Here is an 18535-nt window from a genome sequence, read left to right on the forward strand (position 1 = left end):
CTGTGCATGTCACTATTGCTTGTTTTCATATTATTATTAATTTTGTATGATTTCCTGCCAGTGGGGGTTTCTTGCTGTAAAAACGCAGTCCTCAAATTAGGAAGAATGCAAGTACCTAGGGAAGTAGGAGCTTTCAAGCTCTTATAAACCTTCAGACAGTCCATTTCTGAGCACAGTTGGGTAGGCAGATCATCCACTACGTGGACCCCGGGTGAGAAAAAGCTCTTCCCCTTATCAAGCTGGAGATATAGGAGAACTATTCATAACAATAGGAACTCTCGATCTAATGAATGACCATATTTGTGAAATGCCCTCAGTGCCACCTGAATTATGCAGCAGTCGCTCTGAATCTCCTACGTCACATGCATAGAGGTTTACACAGCAAACACTTCTGCATGGGAAGACAAGTATGGAACTTCAAGATTTTGAGTTAGTCGCCTTTGTTAAATTGACCTCTTATGGAGCCCCAAACATAGGGAGATACAGTAGTCAGTGCAAGACAGGATGAGAGCATGCTCCAGTCTACAGCACAAACAAACTCAGAGGAACCAGCGGAAGTATTTCTGCACATACATGCACAATGAAGAAACAAGAGATCAGAGGGTTGATTTGTTTTGTGAATGTAAGAGATAGATCCATAATTACTGCTAGGGTTTTCACCGATTCTTTTGGTTGAAGGTCATTGCCCAATTGCAGCAGTCTCCATGAAGGGGACCAGCTCATAGAGGCCCCTCCAAAGAAGAACAGCTCAGTCTTATCAGCGTTTAATTTGAGAGAACGACGCCATCAGACAAGAGTTGAAGTTGTGAGCAGAGGCTTTGGATCTGTCTGCAAATGAAATGATCATTTGCGTGCCAATGAATAATGTTGATAAGGGGCTAACCACACGCACTGCTTTCACCAAGTGTATCCCAAAAGCAAAAGACAAATGTATCCCAAAAGAAACAATACGTGCCAGAGCGTGAGGGGACAGCCACCACACACCCTCTTATAGGGAAAACCCCAGTTAAAAAGAAGGTATCATTACTCAGCACACTGCATAAGTTTTCAGTCACAATGTCCAGTGTCTTATATTTCCATATGTGGAATTACTCCATGTTGCACAATTGTTCACATTCAATGTATTCAGGAATTGTACGCAACAGGAGTTGTGTTTTGTTCTATATGAACTTCTTCAGGGCTCATTTTAAATCGTTAACATTGTTCCACTTGTATATTCGGATGTTATTGGTGTCTGTCCTTAAAATAATGTATTTCATAGACATGATCCTCAACACAGGCTGTAGCTGGTAGGAACGTGTCAGCAGCTTGGTTCATTTGACTTACTGCGGGATGAGAGAAGGTTACGGCAAGAATCAACCAAATATCTAATGCCATTTATGTACGTTTTTTACACTACTTTACGCACCTGTGTGAGGGCGGTGGCTGATTTCTGACCCTTCGGAGCCAGACAGATTTCTCCAGTTCAGATCTTCCTTTTGAGGAGTCCAATGCAAACTATCAGTGTGGAGAGCAAGTGAACAGTCTGTGAGAAGGAGAACACACACGGGACTTCAGTTCACTTCTGTGGTGACGGACACAGCGATGGGCAAGAATCTACAAGCTCAATAAACATATTTGCCATAATGCAGTTTCCCTCAGCATCAGACCTGAACACGTGAACGTACCCAAGTGTGAATCACTGTCCTTCTCCCAGGGTCAGATATACATATACAGGGAGTGCAGAATTATTAGGCAAATGAGTATTTTGACCACATCATCCTCTTTATGCATGTTGTCTTACTCCAAGCTGTATAGGCTCGAAAGCCTACTACCAATTAAGCATATTAGGTGATGTGCATCTCTGTAATGAGAAGGGGTGTGGTCTAATGACATCAACACCCTATATCAGGTGTGCATAATTATTAGGCAACTTCCTTTCCTTTGGCAAAATGGGTCAAAAGAAGGACTTGACAGGCTTAGAAAAGTCAAAAATAGTGAGATATCTTGCAGAGGGATGCAGCACTCTTAAAATTGCAAAGCTTCTGACGCGTGATCATCGAACAATCAAGCGTTTCATTCAAAATAGTCAACAGGGTCGCAAGAAGCGTGTGGAAAAACCAAGGCGCAAAATAACTGCCCATAAACTGAGAAAAGTCAAGCGTGCAGCTGCCACGATGCCACTTGCCACCAGTTTGGCCATATTTCAGAGCTGCAACATCACTGGAGTGCCCAAAACTGATGAAATGAGAGTGAGTCTTGATGGGCCAGATGGATGGGCCCGTGGCTGGATTGGTAAAGGGCAGAGAGCTCCAGTCCGACTCAGACGCCAGCAAGGTGGAGGTGGAGTACTGGTTTGGGCTGGTATCATCAAAGATGAGCTTGTGGGGCCTTTTCGGGTTGAGGATGGAGTCAAGCTCAACTCCCAGTCCTACTGCCAGTTCCTGGAAGACACCTTCTTCAAGCAGTGGTACAGGAAGAAGTCTGCATCCTTCAAGAAAAACATGATTTTCATGCAGGACAATGCTCCATCACACGCGTCCAAGTACTCCACAGCGTGGCTGGCAAGAAAGGGTATAAAAGAAGGAAATCTAATGACATGGCCTCCTTGTTCACCTGATCTGAACCCCATTGAGAACCTGTGGTCCATCATCAAATGTGAGATTTACAAGGAGGGAAAACAGTACACCTCTCTGAACAGTGTCTGGGAGGCTGTGGTTGCTGCTGCACGCAATGTTGATGGTGAACAGATCAAAACACTGACAGAATCCATGGATGGCAGGCTTTTGAGTGTCCTTGCAAAGAAAGGTGGCTATATTGGTCACTGATTTGTTTTTGTTTTGTTTTTGAATGTCAGAAATGTATATTTGTGAATGTTGAGATGTTATATTGGTTTCACTGTTAATAATAAATAATTGAAATGGGTATATATTTGTTTTTTGTTAAGTTGCCTAATAATTATGCACAGTAATAGTCACCTGCACACACAGATATCCCCCTAACATAGCTAAAACTAAAAACAAACTAAAAACTACTTCCAAAAATATTCAGCTTTGATATTAATGAGTTTTTTGGGTTCATTGAGAACATGGTTGTTGTTCAATAATAAAATTAATCCTCAAAAATACAACTTGCCTAATAATTCTGCACTCCCTGTATATATAAGCCTCTTTTATTTTATTTCACATGGCTGAGATTTCATGATTAGCAATTTGCCATCCTTCTATTAAAGAAATAATAGTCGTATAGTCTGCCACATATGTGCAGGTGACTTACATGTTCCCAATGCATATATCAAGATCATTTCAAAGACATGCAGCTTAAGCAGTGTATAAAAGAAACAATGGTCGCGATGTGACAGGTTGAGGAGTTACATTATTTTTCTGCAGAAAAATGACCTCCGAGTGAACAGTAAATGGTAGCATAAGTCGCCGAGGAGTTGTGTTTCTTAAGGAACTTATTTAGGAGTCTCAAACAAGAGGGTGGTTACTAGGCTCAGACTGCAACCATCAGAGCCTTTTACCACTCCCGTCCTGCAGCTTTACCCTACGGCTGAAGCAAAACTGAAGAGCACGTGCACCCCACTGCAGCCTACCCTCCGGGCCGTGAGGCTAAGGATGTCAGTCATTACTTTATAGTTATTACATTAGGAGTCGCAGCAGTAAAGGCACTCCGTGTGTAATGTACTTTATAGTTATTACATTAGGAGTCGCAGCAGTAAAGGCACTCCGTGTGTAATGTACTTTATAGTTATTACATTAGGAGTCGCAGCAGTGCGGTCATTACACACGGAGTGCCTTTATATCGCAGTTCCTTAAATCAGAAGTGCTTTTACTTTGCAGGTAAGTTGGTAAGTATAATTGTATCTTATACATTAATGTGTGTGTTTACAAACATGTTGTAGGAAGCTGGCTCCTTATATAATATACCAAAATGAGATATATTGCGCAAAGAGTGCAGGGGTTCCCTGACCAGTATACAAGGTGCTTCCCTAGCAATCCTAAGGTGCTCTCTTAGGGGTAGTGTGCTTGAACATCCTTAGGCTCATCAGAGAGGGTGTGAGGCACCTGTAAATACACACGCAGTCAATAAATGAGACACACGACTCAAGAAGGAGATCCACACCAATTTACAAAAATAACAAGTATCTATACCCTCCCCCAGCCTTTCCCTGGTGGGTTCCCCTGCCAGCGAGAGGCTGGCGGAAGGGGTGCTCCGGGGCCCTTAGCATGGGCAGTGCAGGGGCCCCCATGCAGTGTCCCGTCGTGCAGATCACTGCCCGATTTACGTGATCACAAAAATGCATTTTGGTATGTATGAATACCAAATTGGAATTTCGAATACATACTGATTCGCATTTTACCACCTACTTCAAGTAGGTGGTAACCCATTCGCAAACGTGAAGGGGTCCCCATGGCACCCCTTCCTCTTTGTGAATGCATGCAAAAACATTTTTTCTACGGACCACTGCCTACTCGTAAAAAATTAAAAGGAAGCTTTTCATTTTTCTTTTTTAAATTTAAGGAAAAAAGGCTGCATTTTTTTTTAAAAAAGAAGAAAAGATTGCTTTATTTAAAATCAATCACAGACATGGTGGTCTGCTGAGCCCCGCAGGCCACTATCCCTGCGATTGTAGCCATTCACAATGGTTCACAAATTGCGAACTACCTCATGAATATTAATGAGGTAGGTCGATTTGCAAGCCTTGGAGTTTCATACGTTCAAATAGTGATCACGTAATTGCAATTAGCAGATAATCACAATTAGGTAATCGCTATTTGGAAAAATGATACATCTGGCCCCAAGTCTTTAAGGCCTAATAACTAAGAAATAGCACAAAATAACTATGGCACTAAAATAAATTAAAGCAGGCTGACAAGGCAGGGGCAGACGGAGGAAGGAGGCAGCTGACCGGCAGCAAGGGAGCTGCTGAGCACCTCCTGCTTTTTTAGCGCAGGTTCTTTGCTTGGAAAGCCAGTGAAGATTGCTGTCAAATTTTGTGAGTGCCAGCATCCTTGGGCGCTCTACCTTCAGCGCAAGCTGGGCGAGGCCTTCCCCAAGTTGCAGCGGCAGCTTCAGTTCGTTCTGCAACAGCTCCTTCACTTCCCGCTCTTGTAGACAGAATCTTCCTCATGCAAGGGCATGTTCGGGCCCCTTCCAAGCAGGTGGTCAGCTCCTTCCTTCATGACCGGTCCAAATGCAGCCTCTCCTACCCCGCTTGTAGAACTCCCCAGGTTTCTGATCCAGAACATAGCATGGCGAGTTGGTGGCCATTCCTCAACCCTGACACACAGACGAGATTCTCAGTCGCCACTGATGGGACCCCGAATTCAGGTAGCGAAATACTGGCCCACTGCCTGGATGTTTCTGCCCGTTGCAGACAGTGCTTGTGCCTGTCAAGAGTCAGCCCTGGCGCCCGTTTCAGGCAGCTCCTGTCTTTTGCTTACTCCTCCGAGAATGATTTAGCCATCATCATCTTTACCTTCATGTGTCACAGGAGATCCAAAACAAGGGTGCAGAAAGGGAAGGGACTGGCCCATGTATCTGCCTGCTGATGTGTGGAGGTTGCCCTTCCAGGGAACGAGGGAGCAGGGAAACCTCCCTATACTTATCAAGGACCACCTGATCGTTTCCTCCACACGCTAGAGTCTGGTCCACTATAAAGGGCCTCGGAAATGTCCAGAACGAATCCTGCAATTCACATTGCTGCCTGGGGCTACCCCCACCCTCTATCTTAGGTACCACTTGGGTTCAAGAAATCAAAATGGATTCCTGTGCATCATGTAACTGACATAATCAATGGTCATTCTCTACACATGGCTGCAGGAGACCGGCAGACAGGCCGGCAGACTAATTTACAAAATACTGGAGAGGCTCTTCATGACATAAGACACTACAATCTGTCGCTGCCCCCACTGTGAGTCCTCAGCAGCCCAGTTAACTAGGAGTAGTCGTGGTCGGTGAAAGCAGGGTGCTCCTCAGGTGTCCCTCCAGACCACAAACCCTGCCCTGGGTCACATTCAGTGACATTCCAAAGCTCTACGCCCACATGCATGATTGCCACGTCTGCTGCTGAGGGACTTGAATCACGGGTGCGTGCACTTTTGAGCCATGGCCACAGGCTAAGGGCCTTTGCAAGTTTGCATAACTCTGAGGTCACTTGCACTATCCAGTAATCAGTCCTTGGGGATATGTCATTCCTCACAGCATTTCACCACTGCTGCCTTAGCTGTGTCCTTGAAATGTTTTGTGTCGCTTTCCCTCTTACATAACATACAAGTGGTCTTGAGCTGCAATGAAGATACTGAACGTGACATTGTATGTGGAACTAAATACAAGTTACAGAAAACTAGTATTCCCTGAGAATAAATGTGGTTATTGACACAAGAAAAACAATTAAAACTACTGCAAACAACCTGCCTCCCGGTGCGCTGTGCAATGTGTTCTTGCTGAGTACTCAGTTCAATGCCTTGACTGGTTCAGCTGTCTGTCACAAGAAGAGATCTTTCTGCAGACAAGTGGCTTGTACGGACAGTGTCCACCTTCTTCCCAGCCTCTGAGTGACGTGGTTCACAGACGCCCAGAGCTATCCTCTGAGCTCTAGTAGACTTTTCACTTTTATTTTTATTTTCAGAGTGTGATTGTGTGGCCACACACACTTTCTGTCAGCGCTTATGAAGGACAACATGCCCTCTGCAGTGCTGTGAAGATTATCACTACTTGGCTGTAATAAGTTATTACACATAGTAACATAATTATCTACTTACAGGTGTGTTCCAATGTAAAAACATATTTGTAATAAGAAATAAAGAATGGAGGTTTATATGCACATTGTGGTTTCTCAGATGTTATTTTAAGATTATGTGAAGACCTAGGTCTTCAGTAGATAACTTTAGATAGTGACTCATGCACAAATTCACAAAACAATGTGTTTTACACCTGAGCAGGGGCTGGCTATAATGATCTGTAAGCTGATATCAATATAATGCAGTAAATAGAGAACACTTTTAATGAACCAACCAAAGACATGGCAGCACATTTAATCTGACTTTTAACTTTATAATCGGACACAACAAGCAGTGGACTGTAAGGGCGCAGGTCAAATACCTGCTCCACAGCTTGTGTTGGACACGGTGTCCTAGAACATACAATTATGTCGCTCCATGAAATCTAAAGATTGAGGCCCACAGACGTTTATGGTGGGAGCTACTTTATCGTCGAGGTCCATCTCAAGACCCTCACTCCTCTCTACACAGCGGCACAAGGATTCTTTTGTTTGGTGCTGAGTTTTCGCCCAGGGGATTAAAGATGTATTGACTCTTGGTGGTCCAGGTTGAGCATCACTTGAGGGAAAGCACAAGTCAGGACCTGTGTGCGGCTCTTTAAATTCTCTTCTTGAATCGGTGGTGATTGTCCCCTACAATCTTTAGTCTCTACAAGGAAAGTGAGTGAATGGGCAAAAGGATGAATGAATGAATGATTGCTACCGGGACCCCCCTTAGTACCTATCCTATAGCAAGCACTGATGTTTACAAGTGGAAGCGAAAGAGTGTGTGAGTGATCGATAGAGATGCACCTCTATAGTGCCTATCCTAAAGCAAGCCTCAAGCTCTACAAGGGGAGCGAGTTGGTGAATGAATCAGTAGAAGCACATTTATAGTGTATGGAGTCCTGATCAGGGGTAGGAAAGAATGCTATATAAATACTACAATCAAATCTAGATTGCTAATAACACCAAAGTTAGATCGAGATAGTATTTCCGCAAACATGGGCCAGGAGCTGCGGGTGGTGAATAAGGAAGCTGACCTTCTAATCTGGGGCGACACTCCAGGAGTGTGGGGGGTCTTTTTGGAAGCCTTGTTTTGGTTATTCATTTGTTAAGGTGCAGACAAGGGCAGGGTTGCATCTTGGCACTTTACACAGAATTAGCAACTGGAGCCAGGTTGACCCCTACAAGCCACTTAAAACCCACCAACTCTAATTACTTGACGCACTGAAAGTGAAAGCGAGTTGTTTTTGGTATACAGAATGACGATGTGTCATTGAAAAGCAGAGGATAGTATATTTACACTTTACTTCGAGCTCCTGTGATGTTTATAACAGGACAAAACAAACTTGAACATTTTTATTGTAAACATTGCAACACTTCTGCCTGACCTGTGCTGAAATAATCATCGCTGGTTCTAAGACCAGCGCCTTGAGGTGTCCTCCGATAATGGCTTCTTTCGCGTTTCGTGCAGAATGGCGCGTCAGAGTTGGCAACTACACCACCTGCTGAGAGAAGACACACAAAATGTCATTTATTTTTACACGAAGCAGTCCATTTGGCTGCTTATGTTTTGTGCGTTAGTGAAGAAAGGCTTTTTTTCTTTTAGATGTAGAATTAAAGTCAGGGTGGGCTTCCGCTCCCGGGGAAGGGAAGGGTGGGGGCTGCATGCTGCTCACCACCGAGCTCTTCCCACGACGAGAATGCAGACACCCTCTTCCCTGATCCCACACAGTCCCCCCTCTGTGCACAAGCTGAGGACAGATAACACTCACTGGCATGCCGCGGCCGTGCTTCGTTAATCGTATCCTGTTCAAGTAAATGCTTGAAAAGTTCTGCTATTTCAGGACAGTAATTTTTTTAAAAGGTCTTTTTATTGTCATAACCCTTGTTCTGAGCCTTACATTTGATACAACATCAATAACGGAGCCCAAAGTTAGGCCCCAGGAGACAGAACACAGGTTGTCAATATTTCACAACAGTAGGATAATCAAGACAGGAAAATGGAAACCCCAAAGATACCTTAAACTGCGTACCAATATCTCCCCTACAATGAACCCTAATGGTGCCCCTTATGCGGCCTAAGCCAGATTCAGGACAGTAATGTTGATCGTAAGACTGTTAACAACACATGACCGCCCCTTGGGTCCACGTTCACTAGATATAAGGATGGGCCGTGTGGTTGGATATATCCGGGTAGGTCCTATGGGGGTCCCTACACTCCAGCTAACTGGCTGTTATGCTGCACACCGGCTCCGACTAGTAGTTCCCATGATCTGTTCCACCGCGTATTGTAAATGCCTCCACTCTCTATGCGATGTATATGTGATACGCTGCACTGTCATACAATAAAGACAAGTTTAGAAAAAGGAGCAGAACTGGAAGCTGACACAGTCTGAGGCATCAGGACATCCTAAACCGCTTCAGATCAAGTCCTGCAGCTGTCCTGCCCAACACAGGCTCATTTGCTGCTACAGAAATCCTGCTCAGGTTGTAGTTTTTGTTTCAGTAGCACATGCTGTGAAAAGTGACCTCCGCAACTACAACACTGGCTCAGGCTGGATGGGAAAACAGTGCAAAGGAGATCCTTACTGAGGGCCCGAGGGCAATGAGGACAGGACACTCTTATTGGTAAGACATTTGGCATTAAAGCCACTTCCACAAAGCAATGGTTTGCATTCCTAATACTCTTACTGAAAACAGTTTTACTAAATCCCCAGTAATGTGAATCAACAACCAAGTCACCTCAGAGTACCATCAGCTGAAATCCGACCCTGAGGCAGTCCTGAGACTACAAATGAGGAATATTCTTTTTATAACACACTTGATTCTCCCAGAGGAGGATCCAGGAGTGAAGGGGAAATTATATCCAACAGGGTCATCCTGGTACACCTTATGGAGAGCTGATGGCAGAAGATATGCTGCTGGTTAATCTAAAGCAGCTAATCCTGGCTGAGGAGGGGTGATTCCCCGAAACCGGTCCCAGGATGCTTGTTTCTGGTACAGGGAGGACCTGGTCTGGCAGTTCGGGATGGACTGTTCCCATGGGGAACAGGATCAAGGCTGATTAACATATGGCTGGGTCCAAACTGAAGTGGTATGGTGAGCAAAAGAACAATGGATCTAACCTGGATCTGTGACTGGTGGTGAATGTTTGATTTCTTTTGCATTCCGTCCATCATTTGTTCTTTTTGTTGCTTAATCTAAAGCAGCAAAGTTAGACTGCTGTGTGTTTATCTACCAGCAGATTTGACAATCTGAAGGATGCCTGTGGTACGCGATACGTGTTGGTAATTTCAAGGGTGGCTACTCTCTCATATAAGGCACGGAGGAGGCTGACAGCATTTGATAATAGGGCATTAGGAAGAGCACGCCTCTTTTTCTCTTGTGTGTATTACCTCTGCAGTCCCCCATGTTTGAGGTCCTTCATTTCCTCCATGGAGTGTGGACAGTATACTGTATGTGCACCCACTACACAAGTACCTTGTGACCTTTAAAATGTGGGCAAAGTAACTGCTGTCCGACAAAGGACACACAGTGAGTACTTGCAAATGACTGTGGTTTGCCTTCACCATGAATTTTGTCCTTCCATTTGGCTTTGACAACTTGAATAGTGCTTTCTTTGGGATCCTGACAGGTGGACGTCTCCAAGCCCTGCAGCCAGCCGCCCTCTCTGCGCAGCCACCCCCATACACCACAAGATGGCAAGTTGCAGCCTCTCTCACCAGCACAGCAGTAGCCAAGCATCATGTGCATACATGGGGCGAGGGGCAGTGCTTACACTCAACACATGCCTAAAATGTGCACCTTCTCACGCACATGCCCTGGTCACGGAAATGCTATCTTTTCTGGCTACTTCATACAACAAGTACTGTCAAAGCCAACAGGTCTCATCTTTAATATGCAGGTACTTGCTTAGTGGTTCTGCTGGTGTTTGTTTGCTTTGGGGTGCTGTATGGACAAAGCTACCTAGGCATGCATCTAGACACACTGGCACCCCCATAAGAATGTTTTTGTCTAACTACAAGGAACTCCATTGTAAGAAGTCTCGAATTTGAGAAATACGAAAATAGAGCTGCTGGTATGACTCATACTGAACTGCTTTGAAAGTCAGGAGCAACGATCTTCCCAATTTAAAAACATTTAGTGCCCCCACCTTTCACCAAAAGAGAACCAAAAGCAGCGACAGGTAAGAAAGGCACCAGCGTTATAAGGCGCATACATGACCTGGACACAGGGGTATTATAATTCCTAAGAACGCGCTCTGAACAACGTGTACAAAAATCACACAGCTAATAGAATGCAACGTGATTTTTCCTGGACAAACATGTTTTGTGATGACTTGGTTTAATTTTGAGGTGCACTTGGTTGGGGGGGGATACAACATCAGCAAAGTGGGGAAAAACAACTTTGCGAGGAAGGCACTTGGAGCTGAGCTCAGTGAGAGGCAGGGGTGGCACTAGCCTGGGCTGACGTGTGCTATGCTGTTGTGGAAGGGGTGTTCCTGCTGCCCTCTTCTTCCTCTCCCTCCTTCAGTAACTCAGAAAGGGGGGCCAAGAGTCGAAGGAGGTCACAAGGCGCCTATCCGTGCACTTGTCTTGTAGTCTTGAGCGCTCAGTGTGGGGTGAATACTAAGGTTTGAGGTTGAAGCTTTCATCACCCGAGGGATCAGATGCCCAGTGCCTTCTGATGCCCGAGGGATCTGATAGTTGCGCGGTCTCTGCCACCCGAGGGATCAGATGCCCGGTGTCTTCTGATAGTTGCGCGGTCTCTGCCACCCGAGGGATCCGATGCCCGGTGTCTTCTGATAGTTGCGCGGTCTCTGCCACCCGAGGGATCTGATAGTTGCGCGGTCTCTGCCACCCGAGGTATCAGATGCCCGGTGTCTTCTGATAGTTGCGCGGTCTCTGCCACCCGAGGGATCTGATAGTTGCGCGGTCTCTGCCACCCGAGGGATCTGATAGTTGCGCGGTCTCTGCCACCCGAGGGATCAGATGCCCGGTGTCTTCTGATAGTTGCGCGGTCTCTGCCACCTGAGGGATCCGATGCCCGGTGTCTTCTGATAGTTGCGCGGTCTCTGCCACCCGAGGGATCTGATAGTTGCGCGGTCTCTGCCACCCGAGGGATCAGATGCCCGGTGTCTTCTGATAGTTGCGCGGTCTCTGCCACCCGAGGGATCAGATGCTAGGTGCCTTCTGATAGTTGCGTGGTCTCTGCCCTGAGTGGTCTCTGCCATCTGAGGGATCAGATGCCCGGTGCCTTGTGATAGTTGCGCGGTCTCTGCCACCCGAGAGATCAGATGCCCAGTGCCTTCTGATAGTTGTGCGGTCTCTGCCACCCGAGGGATCAGATGCCCAGTGCCTTCTGATAGTTGTGCGGTCTCTGCCACCCGAGGGATCAGATGCCCGGTGCCTTCTGATAGTTGCGCGGTCTCTGCCACCCGAGGGATCAGATGCCCGGTGCCTTCTGATAGTTGCGCGGTCTCTGCCACCCGAGGGATCTGATAGTTGCGCGGTCTCTGCCACCAGAGGGATCAGATGCCCGGTGTCTTCTGATAGTTGCGCGGTCTCTGCCACCCGAGGGATCAGATGCCCGGTGCCTTGTGATAGTTGCGTGGTCTCTGCCCTGAGTGGTCTTTGCCATCTGAGGGATCAGATGCCCGGTGCCTTCTGATAGTTCAGGGGTGTGGAATTTATTAAAATAATCTACTTGTCCAGGGGACAGGTTGCTTCTTAAATCTACTTGTCCTGTAAAAAGATCTACTTGTCCCTTTGGTGCCATGTAGTGTGGCGACAAATTATGGCAGCAATTAATAGCCTCTCTGATTATGCCAGGGCTACTACCATAGTAGGGCTTGAATACTTGGAGTTTCAATCCCTACTGTAGCAATTTCCTTATTTTGCCACCTTTCTGCAGATCTGCATACTGGGGCTGGAGGAAGCAGTAAGCAATAGTTCCAGGGTTGGAATGCCTTTGAGTCTGAAAACCTACTAACCTGCATGTTTTAAAGATTTTTACCAGCTTCTCTCTAATATTTTCCCATAATAAGAAAGGTTGGACATTTACTCCTGACAATGGCAGAATTAGAACTTCTTCCAGGGTTGGGAAGAAAGTGGCTGGAGGGAAAATGAACTTGCAAATGCTCAATAGATTTTCACATGAGCAAATCTACACATCGTATTTACCCATGCTAAAATACAGTTCACAAATATTTTATAGGGGTACGACATATACCATGGGTGCACTTTTGTGACTTTCTTTAAGAATTTGGGGCCACATGTAGGTAGGTTCAGATTTGTGACCTGCAAATTGCGAGTCGCAAATCCAAATGTAGGATGGTGTCCTTGACACCATCTGTGCTTCGCAAATGCCCACCTCATGAATAATCATGAGGTGGGTCGCAATTTGCGACCCCCTCGCGAATGGTGGCCTGCTGGAGACAGCAGACCACCATGTCTGTGACTGCTTTTCAATAAAGCAGTTTTTTTTGGTTTTTTTTGTAATGCAGCCCGTTTTCCTTAAAGGAAAACGAGATGCATAACAAAAAAGAAAAATGAAACGTTTTCGTTTCATTTTTTCAGAGCAGGCAGTGGTCCGCAGGACCACTGCCCGCTCTGAAAAAATGTTTACAGTGACATTCACAATGGGGAAGGGGTCCCATGGGGATCCCTTCCCTTTTGCGAAAGTGTTAGCACCCATTTGAAATGGGTGCAAACTGCGATTGGTTTGCGCCCGCGGTCACAAAACAATCCTACATTGCACTGCGAGTTGCAATTAGGAAGGGAACACCCCTTACTAATTGCGAGTCGCAAACCTGTTTTGTGATTTGGTAACTTGGTTACTGAATCGCAAAACTGGGTTTGTGCATCGCAATGTGCTTTTTGTATGTCGCAAACAGCGAAAGTCGCTGTTTGCGACATGCAAAAAGCTACCTACATGTGGGTCTTGGTCCCTAATTAGGTCTGGTGTTAACAAAGACATTTTGTTGTTATTAAACTTCTATTTCTCTCTCTTTCGGCTGGCTTTACTGTGAGTGATCGCATTCTGCTCTTCCACAAGGAGCATATTGCCACACAAAGTAGTTTTGTTCAGTGTCAGGAACTACAGTGGCAATCAGTGACGTAACGAAACTAGAGGGTGCCCCTTTGCAAAGAACATGGAGGAGCCCCCTCTCCAGACTCACTCAGGGCAGGTGCTTTGCTGAAGGGGCCCCCTGGAGGGCGGCTGCGGGGCCTTTGTTATGCCGCTGGTGGCAACGTGTGCTTTAAGAGTTCAAAAACTTTTTGGGGTGTTTTGCCAATGTTTGTTACAATGTTGAGGGCCTGGTAGCTCCCACAACAATAAAGTGTTACAAAAGCCATGTCAAAACAAGACACGCATTGATGAAACTAAAAGACTTATAAAAATATGTCAGATCAGTTGGCTTTGTCAGTGTTTGTTTATTTTCATGCTTCCCATAATCGTGTTGAAAATGGTTACACTGATTTTCCATTAGAAATATTTTTGGGAAATACTAGCATGCATCAACACATTTTACTAAATGACACTCCATTTGCATATAATCAGAGAGCATTCTGGGAGCATTATACTTAGCCTCTTAGCCTAAACTTTTCAAACATGTGTGTACAGGTTTTTGTTTTTTTTTGTACTGGAACCAACGTCAGTAGTGAAGTGTGACCTTAAAACATTTATTTACAGCACTCACCCTAATAATGAAGGCTTTCAAATAATGAACCATAAATACAAGTTCGAACAGCATTATCTTTTGGAAACACATTACCTCAACTGCAGAGAATTCCACTCTCTGTAAACAGGCAGCCAAAGGGTTTGTGCTGCAGGGGGTTGGGCCTACTTGTCCCAAGGACAAAGTAAACTTCGAGCAGAGAACGAACAGCCATGCTGGGACCTGGCTGTGTGGGAGCCTGGTAAGGGCAGAGGGAGAGGCAGGGGTCAGAGGGAAGGAAGCAGATGGGGGCAGAGGCTTGTAGGGGCGAGCTACAGACAGTGTGTGACACTGCTGGCTCAGTCCACTCTGGATCCAGGGCTGCCCATCTTCTTGCTGGACATTCAGGGTGTTTTACAGTTCTCATGTGTTCTTGTATTTAGGTTCAAAGATAAAACACACTTTAAAGAAAAAACTTTTAATACGTTAACGTTTGGGGACAATCTGGTGCTACTTAGCAAAAGGTGGTGCTTTTCATGCACTGCTGCGCGCCCAACTTGGAGACGAGTTAAAGGCAGCAAATGGGAATGTGAACATATGTTTGTTTGGGATTAAAGCCCTCGTGGAAGGTACAGCCTGGTTCCTGGATTGCTTGTGCTTTTGAATCAGTCCTCTTCCTGTTATATGAAAAGAGCGATGACTCAGGTCCGCAAAGGATGGCCATATCTGGTTAAAAGATGAATTCCCCTGCGTTTTAACTAGGGAAAGAACATCTGCGCCACCTTTGCTCCACCATTCTATATACGCCATGTAAGCAACAGTAGGGGAGAATGATCTAATAAAGACATATTCCCCATTTTGTAATACTCTAAAATCCAGAGAAGCAGCACACGAGAGAGAGCAAGAAAACACATGCACTCTCATTGAGTGTTTGCAGAAAAGAAAAGGCAAGGTCTTGGTAAACCCACAAAGGGTATTTTTCAAGCAGACAGCTTGTATTTTCTGGTAGGCGTGACCGAAAAAGGGGTTCTCTCTCATCTACACCACTTCTACGGCTAATACCAGACTCCCTGTTCATCCAGTTCCTCTTGCCGGAAGCGCTGCTCCCGTTCCTCTGTTCTCCTTGACATCTTTAAGTTCCAGTAAATTCCTCTGTCCCAGCTGAACTGACCCTTCTTCATTATCGAGCATATCCAGTCTACGAGCCTACTTCTGTCTTGCTGAGAGCGTTCCCCCGCTCACCTGGACGAGCCTACTCTCGGTCCTGCTGCCAGCTGCAACCATTCGCCTCTTCCTGACATCCTTACTGCCAAGGTTTCATCTCACACGCGCTGCTCTTGCCCCGGGTCTCAGCACTTGCCTTTCTTGCCTACAAAGGTTTCCTAGACACCCAGGAAAGGTCTGCAAGCTGGCAGAATGCTTTTTTCCAAGGCGGTTTTGAACTGCTACATTAACCAAGGTCACATCCAACCACCCCCTCCCCCCAACCTTTGTGATGGGCAAAGCCACACCTGGCAACCAGAGGGCATCTGCGTAATATAACATGAGTTTGCCTGAAACAATCCCCTATCTTTCTCTCAAGTCCAAGAACTGGACTAGGACTCTGGAGATGAACTGCCCTAGGATGGAAGGAGTTGGGGAGTAGGGTGCAGATCAGGAGAACCAAGAGAAAGGCCCTGTTAAAGCCTGCATGGTGGTCCCCACAAGGGAGTGAGCCACAGAGGAGCCACAAGGCTTTAGAAGCAGAGCCGGAGGCACAGGGTGGCCCACCATATATTATATCTGAGCTGACCTCTAGAGAATGTTCTGTTCTTGCAAGTGATTGTAAAAAGATGACGTGTCCGAGAATGGTGTGGGTAAAAAACACCTTCTGTGGCCCCCTGAATCAGGTCTGCGCTTGCCAGGCGCTGGGGTACAGAGTTAGGAGTGGAACCACAGCTTCTCTAGTTGGCACTGCTAGTGTACACTTGTGCAGAGTGCATGCCACTATACACCTGCAGGACACCACAGACTACCCGCTAATCTAGTTCACACTATCCTGGACGAAAGACTGAGGGCTAATCCTACCTGCTCCAACTAGGGTGGCCCTTAGTAATGCTCTCGGGCCTGTAAAGTGGAGTCAGTATTTCTTAAAGGGTGCAGTGTGGATGCAGGACAGCTGGGAGGGAGGACAACCCACCTTTTGTTGTCAGATCCGAATTAAGAACACACAATTGTTAATGGTGCATAATACCGAACAGTAAATGGCGTAGTGAATATATTGAAGTGGGATCAATATCCAGTAATAAATAAACCATTCCCAATGATCCTCTGCGCTCCGAACCAGTAGGAGCGCTCTCCACTACAGCGCTTCTGTACTCACCTGGGGAATGATTATCCGTGGGCATTCCCTCCGACTCTTGCGTGGCAAGAGGGCGTAGATCTTCTTTTTCACCAGCTCTTAATGAAAAGACAGTAGTCACAATCAGAGGACCTAGTATGACAAGTGAAAAAAGGTGTTACTATGAAGTATGTGCAGAGATACTTCAGTGTGAATGGCGTATGATGAAGAATCGTACAGGACAATGACAGGAATTACCCGGCGTGATTAATCTAAACTCAAAGATTATCGATCAAGTTTGTTTTCATACCCAAAACGCATATTATTAGGAATCCTGTTCTCATTTTCTGACTTATACACTAATTCCACCTATTAGCCTCCAGCACACATTCAAGCGTATATTGTATCTTGAAATAAATGTTCCAGAACTTCGCTGCTCAAGCTTGTCAACTCAAGGAGGGTTATTGTTGTTGAAAACACCACTTAGCCAACATGTGTTTTGTTCCATTCACGAATTCATCAGGGCTAAAAACAAAACATAATAACCACTACTTAACATAAACATCAATTTATAACAGAATATCTCCATGTGATTCCAAAGGTGCAATAGACTTAATGTAAAAGTCCAATAAATGGGGCAAAACTGGCATTGGAAGTGAGTGTATTTTTGTATTTTATTTGAACACGTGTTCAGTCAATAAAAACCATTACACAAAGAAAAGAGAGAAAAAGAAAGGAGAAAAGAGAGAAAAAGAAAGGAGAAAAGAAGAAGAAAAAAGAAGGGAGAACAATAAAAAAAACTTTAAAGAAACAGGAAGTCATAAATACAGTAATAAAATCAGATTGGGTTAAAATGTTTCAACTAAGTTACGGATTGCTACGATGTTGCTTGCAGACTGATTGTGCACATTGGCCTCGCTTATTCAGTCTCTTGAAGAAGGCGTTCTAATTTATCCAAGAATGTAGCCAGTCTGCAGCTGTGCTGTACGTCGTCCCCTTTGAAGCCTACCAGTATCGCCGATCTGTCGTGGTGCCATTGCATAGGCATATCTGATGGATTAGCGTTTCCGGGGCCTGCCCGCACAACCAACAGGTGTCAGTCATGCTGACTCTCGTCATATATTGGAAGGCAGCCCATTCGATATTTCATAAAGGCTGTTTTAGTCCGTGGATTAATTGCTGCTTGCAGATATAGTTGTGGGATTAGAGAGCCATATGATGATAGCACCAACCAGGCGTGGGTTCATTTCGATAAAGCCTCTTTGTCCTGAAGATGTGAGAGAGACTTAGCGCTTACTTTTGTTGCATGTTTGACAAGCTGTTGTGAGCTGAGTTGGAGTAGTTGATCTTTCAGGCCCAGTGTTGTCAAGGAGGACTCATGGTAGCGGCAGAACGCTGAAGTTGTATCTGAAGTCAATTCCACCCAAATAAGAGAGCTTAGTGAGACTTCTTTTGCTACCTTGAGCTTATGGCTTAGGTTGATAAACGCCCCTTTCCTCTCTAGAGACTGCCTTACCACGCCAAGTTCTAGGCGAACTTGGGCCGGTGAAACATAATTTGGTAAACACCCTCTTGAAGAGCTTAGTGATCATTTTGTTCAAGTGGTCGTCGCCGCGGCCTCTTAGAATTTTGAGCCATATGTGAATGTTGGTATTAATTTGGCTTGAATGACCTTTAATAACGGCAGATAGGTTGAAGAACCAGTTGCTTTTTTAACGCTGTTGAAGGCGAATGCAAGCAACGTGGATTTACGACTGAGCGACTTCAGATGGGGTTTGAAGGAGCCATTGCTGTCAAGAAGAACTTC

The 18535-nt window shown here is 45.5% G+C and overlaps 1 protein-coding gene across 5 annotated transcripts in view; it reads right to left on the reverse strand.

Moving 5' to 3' along the window:
• The window catches only part of LOC138286713 (zinc finger protein 282-like), an 81610-nt gene that overhangs the window by 17138 nt on the left and 45937 nt on the right, over positions 1–18535 (reverse strand). For 2 of the 5 annotated variants that reach the window (XM_069227218.1, XM_069227222.1), the window contains exons 3-5: positions 16771–16881; positions 8137–8253; positions 1409–1525 (exon numbers count right to left, since the gene is read on the reverse strand). In XM_069227218.1, coding sequence (XP_069083319.1) covers positions 1409–1525; positions 8137–8253; positions 16771–16881 — 345 coding nt within the window. The remainder of the gene's footprint in view (positions 1–1408; positions 1526–8136; positions 8254–16770; positions 16882–18535) is intronic. The other 3 variants (XM_069227219.1, XM_069227221.1, XM_069227220.1) reach the window with 3 other exon arrangements.

This window comes from Pleurodeles waltl, chromosome 3_2 (assembly GCF_031143425.1).
Source record: "Pleurodeles waltl isolate 20211129_DDA chromosome 3_2, aPleWal1.hap1.20221129, whole genome shotgun sequence".
NCBI classification, from domain to species: domain Eukaryota; kingdom Metazoa; phylum Chordata; class Amphibia; order Caudata; family Salamandridae; genus Pleurodeles; species Pleurodeles waltl.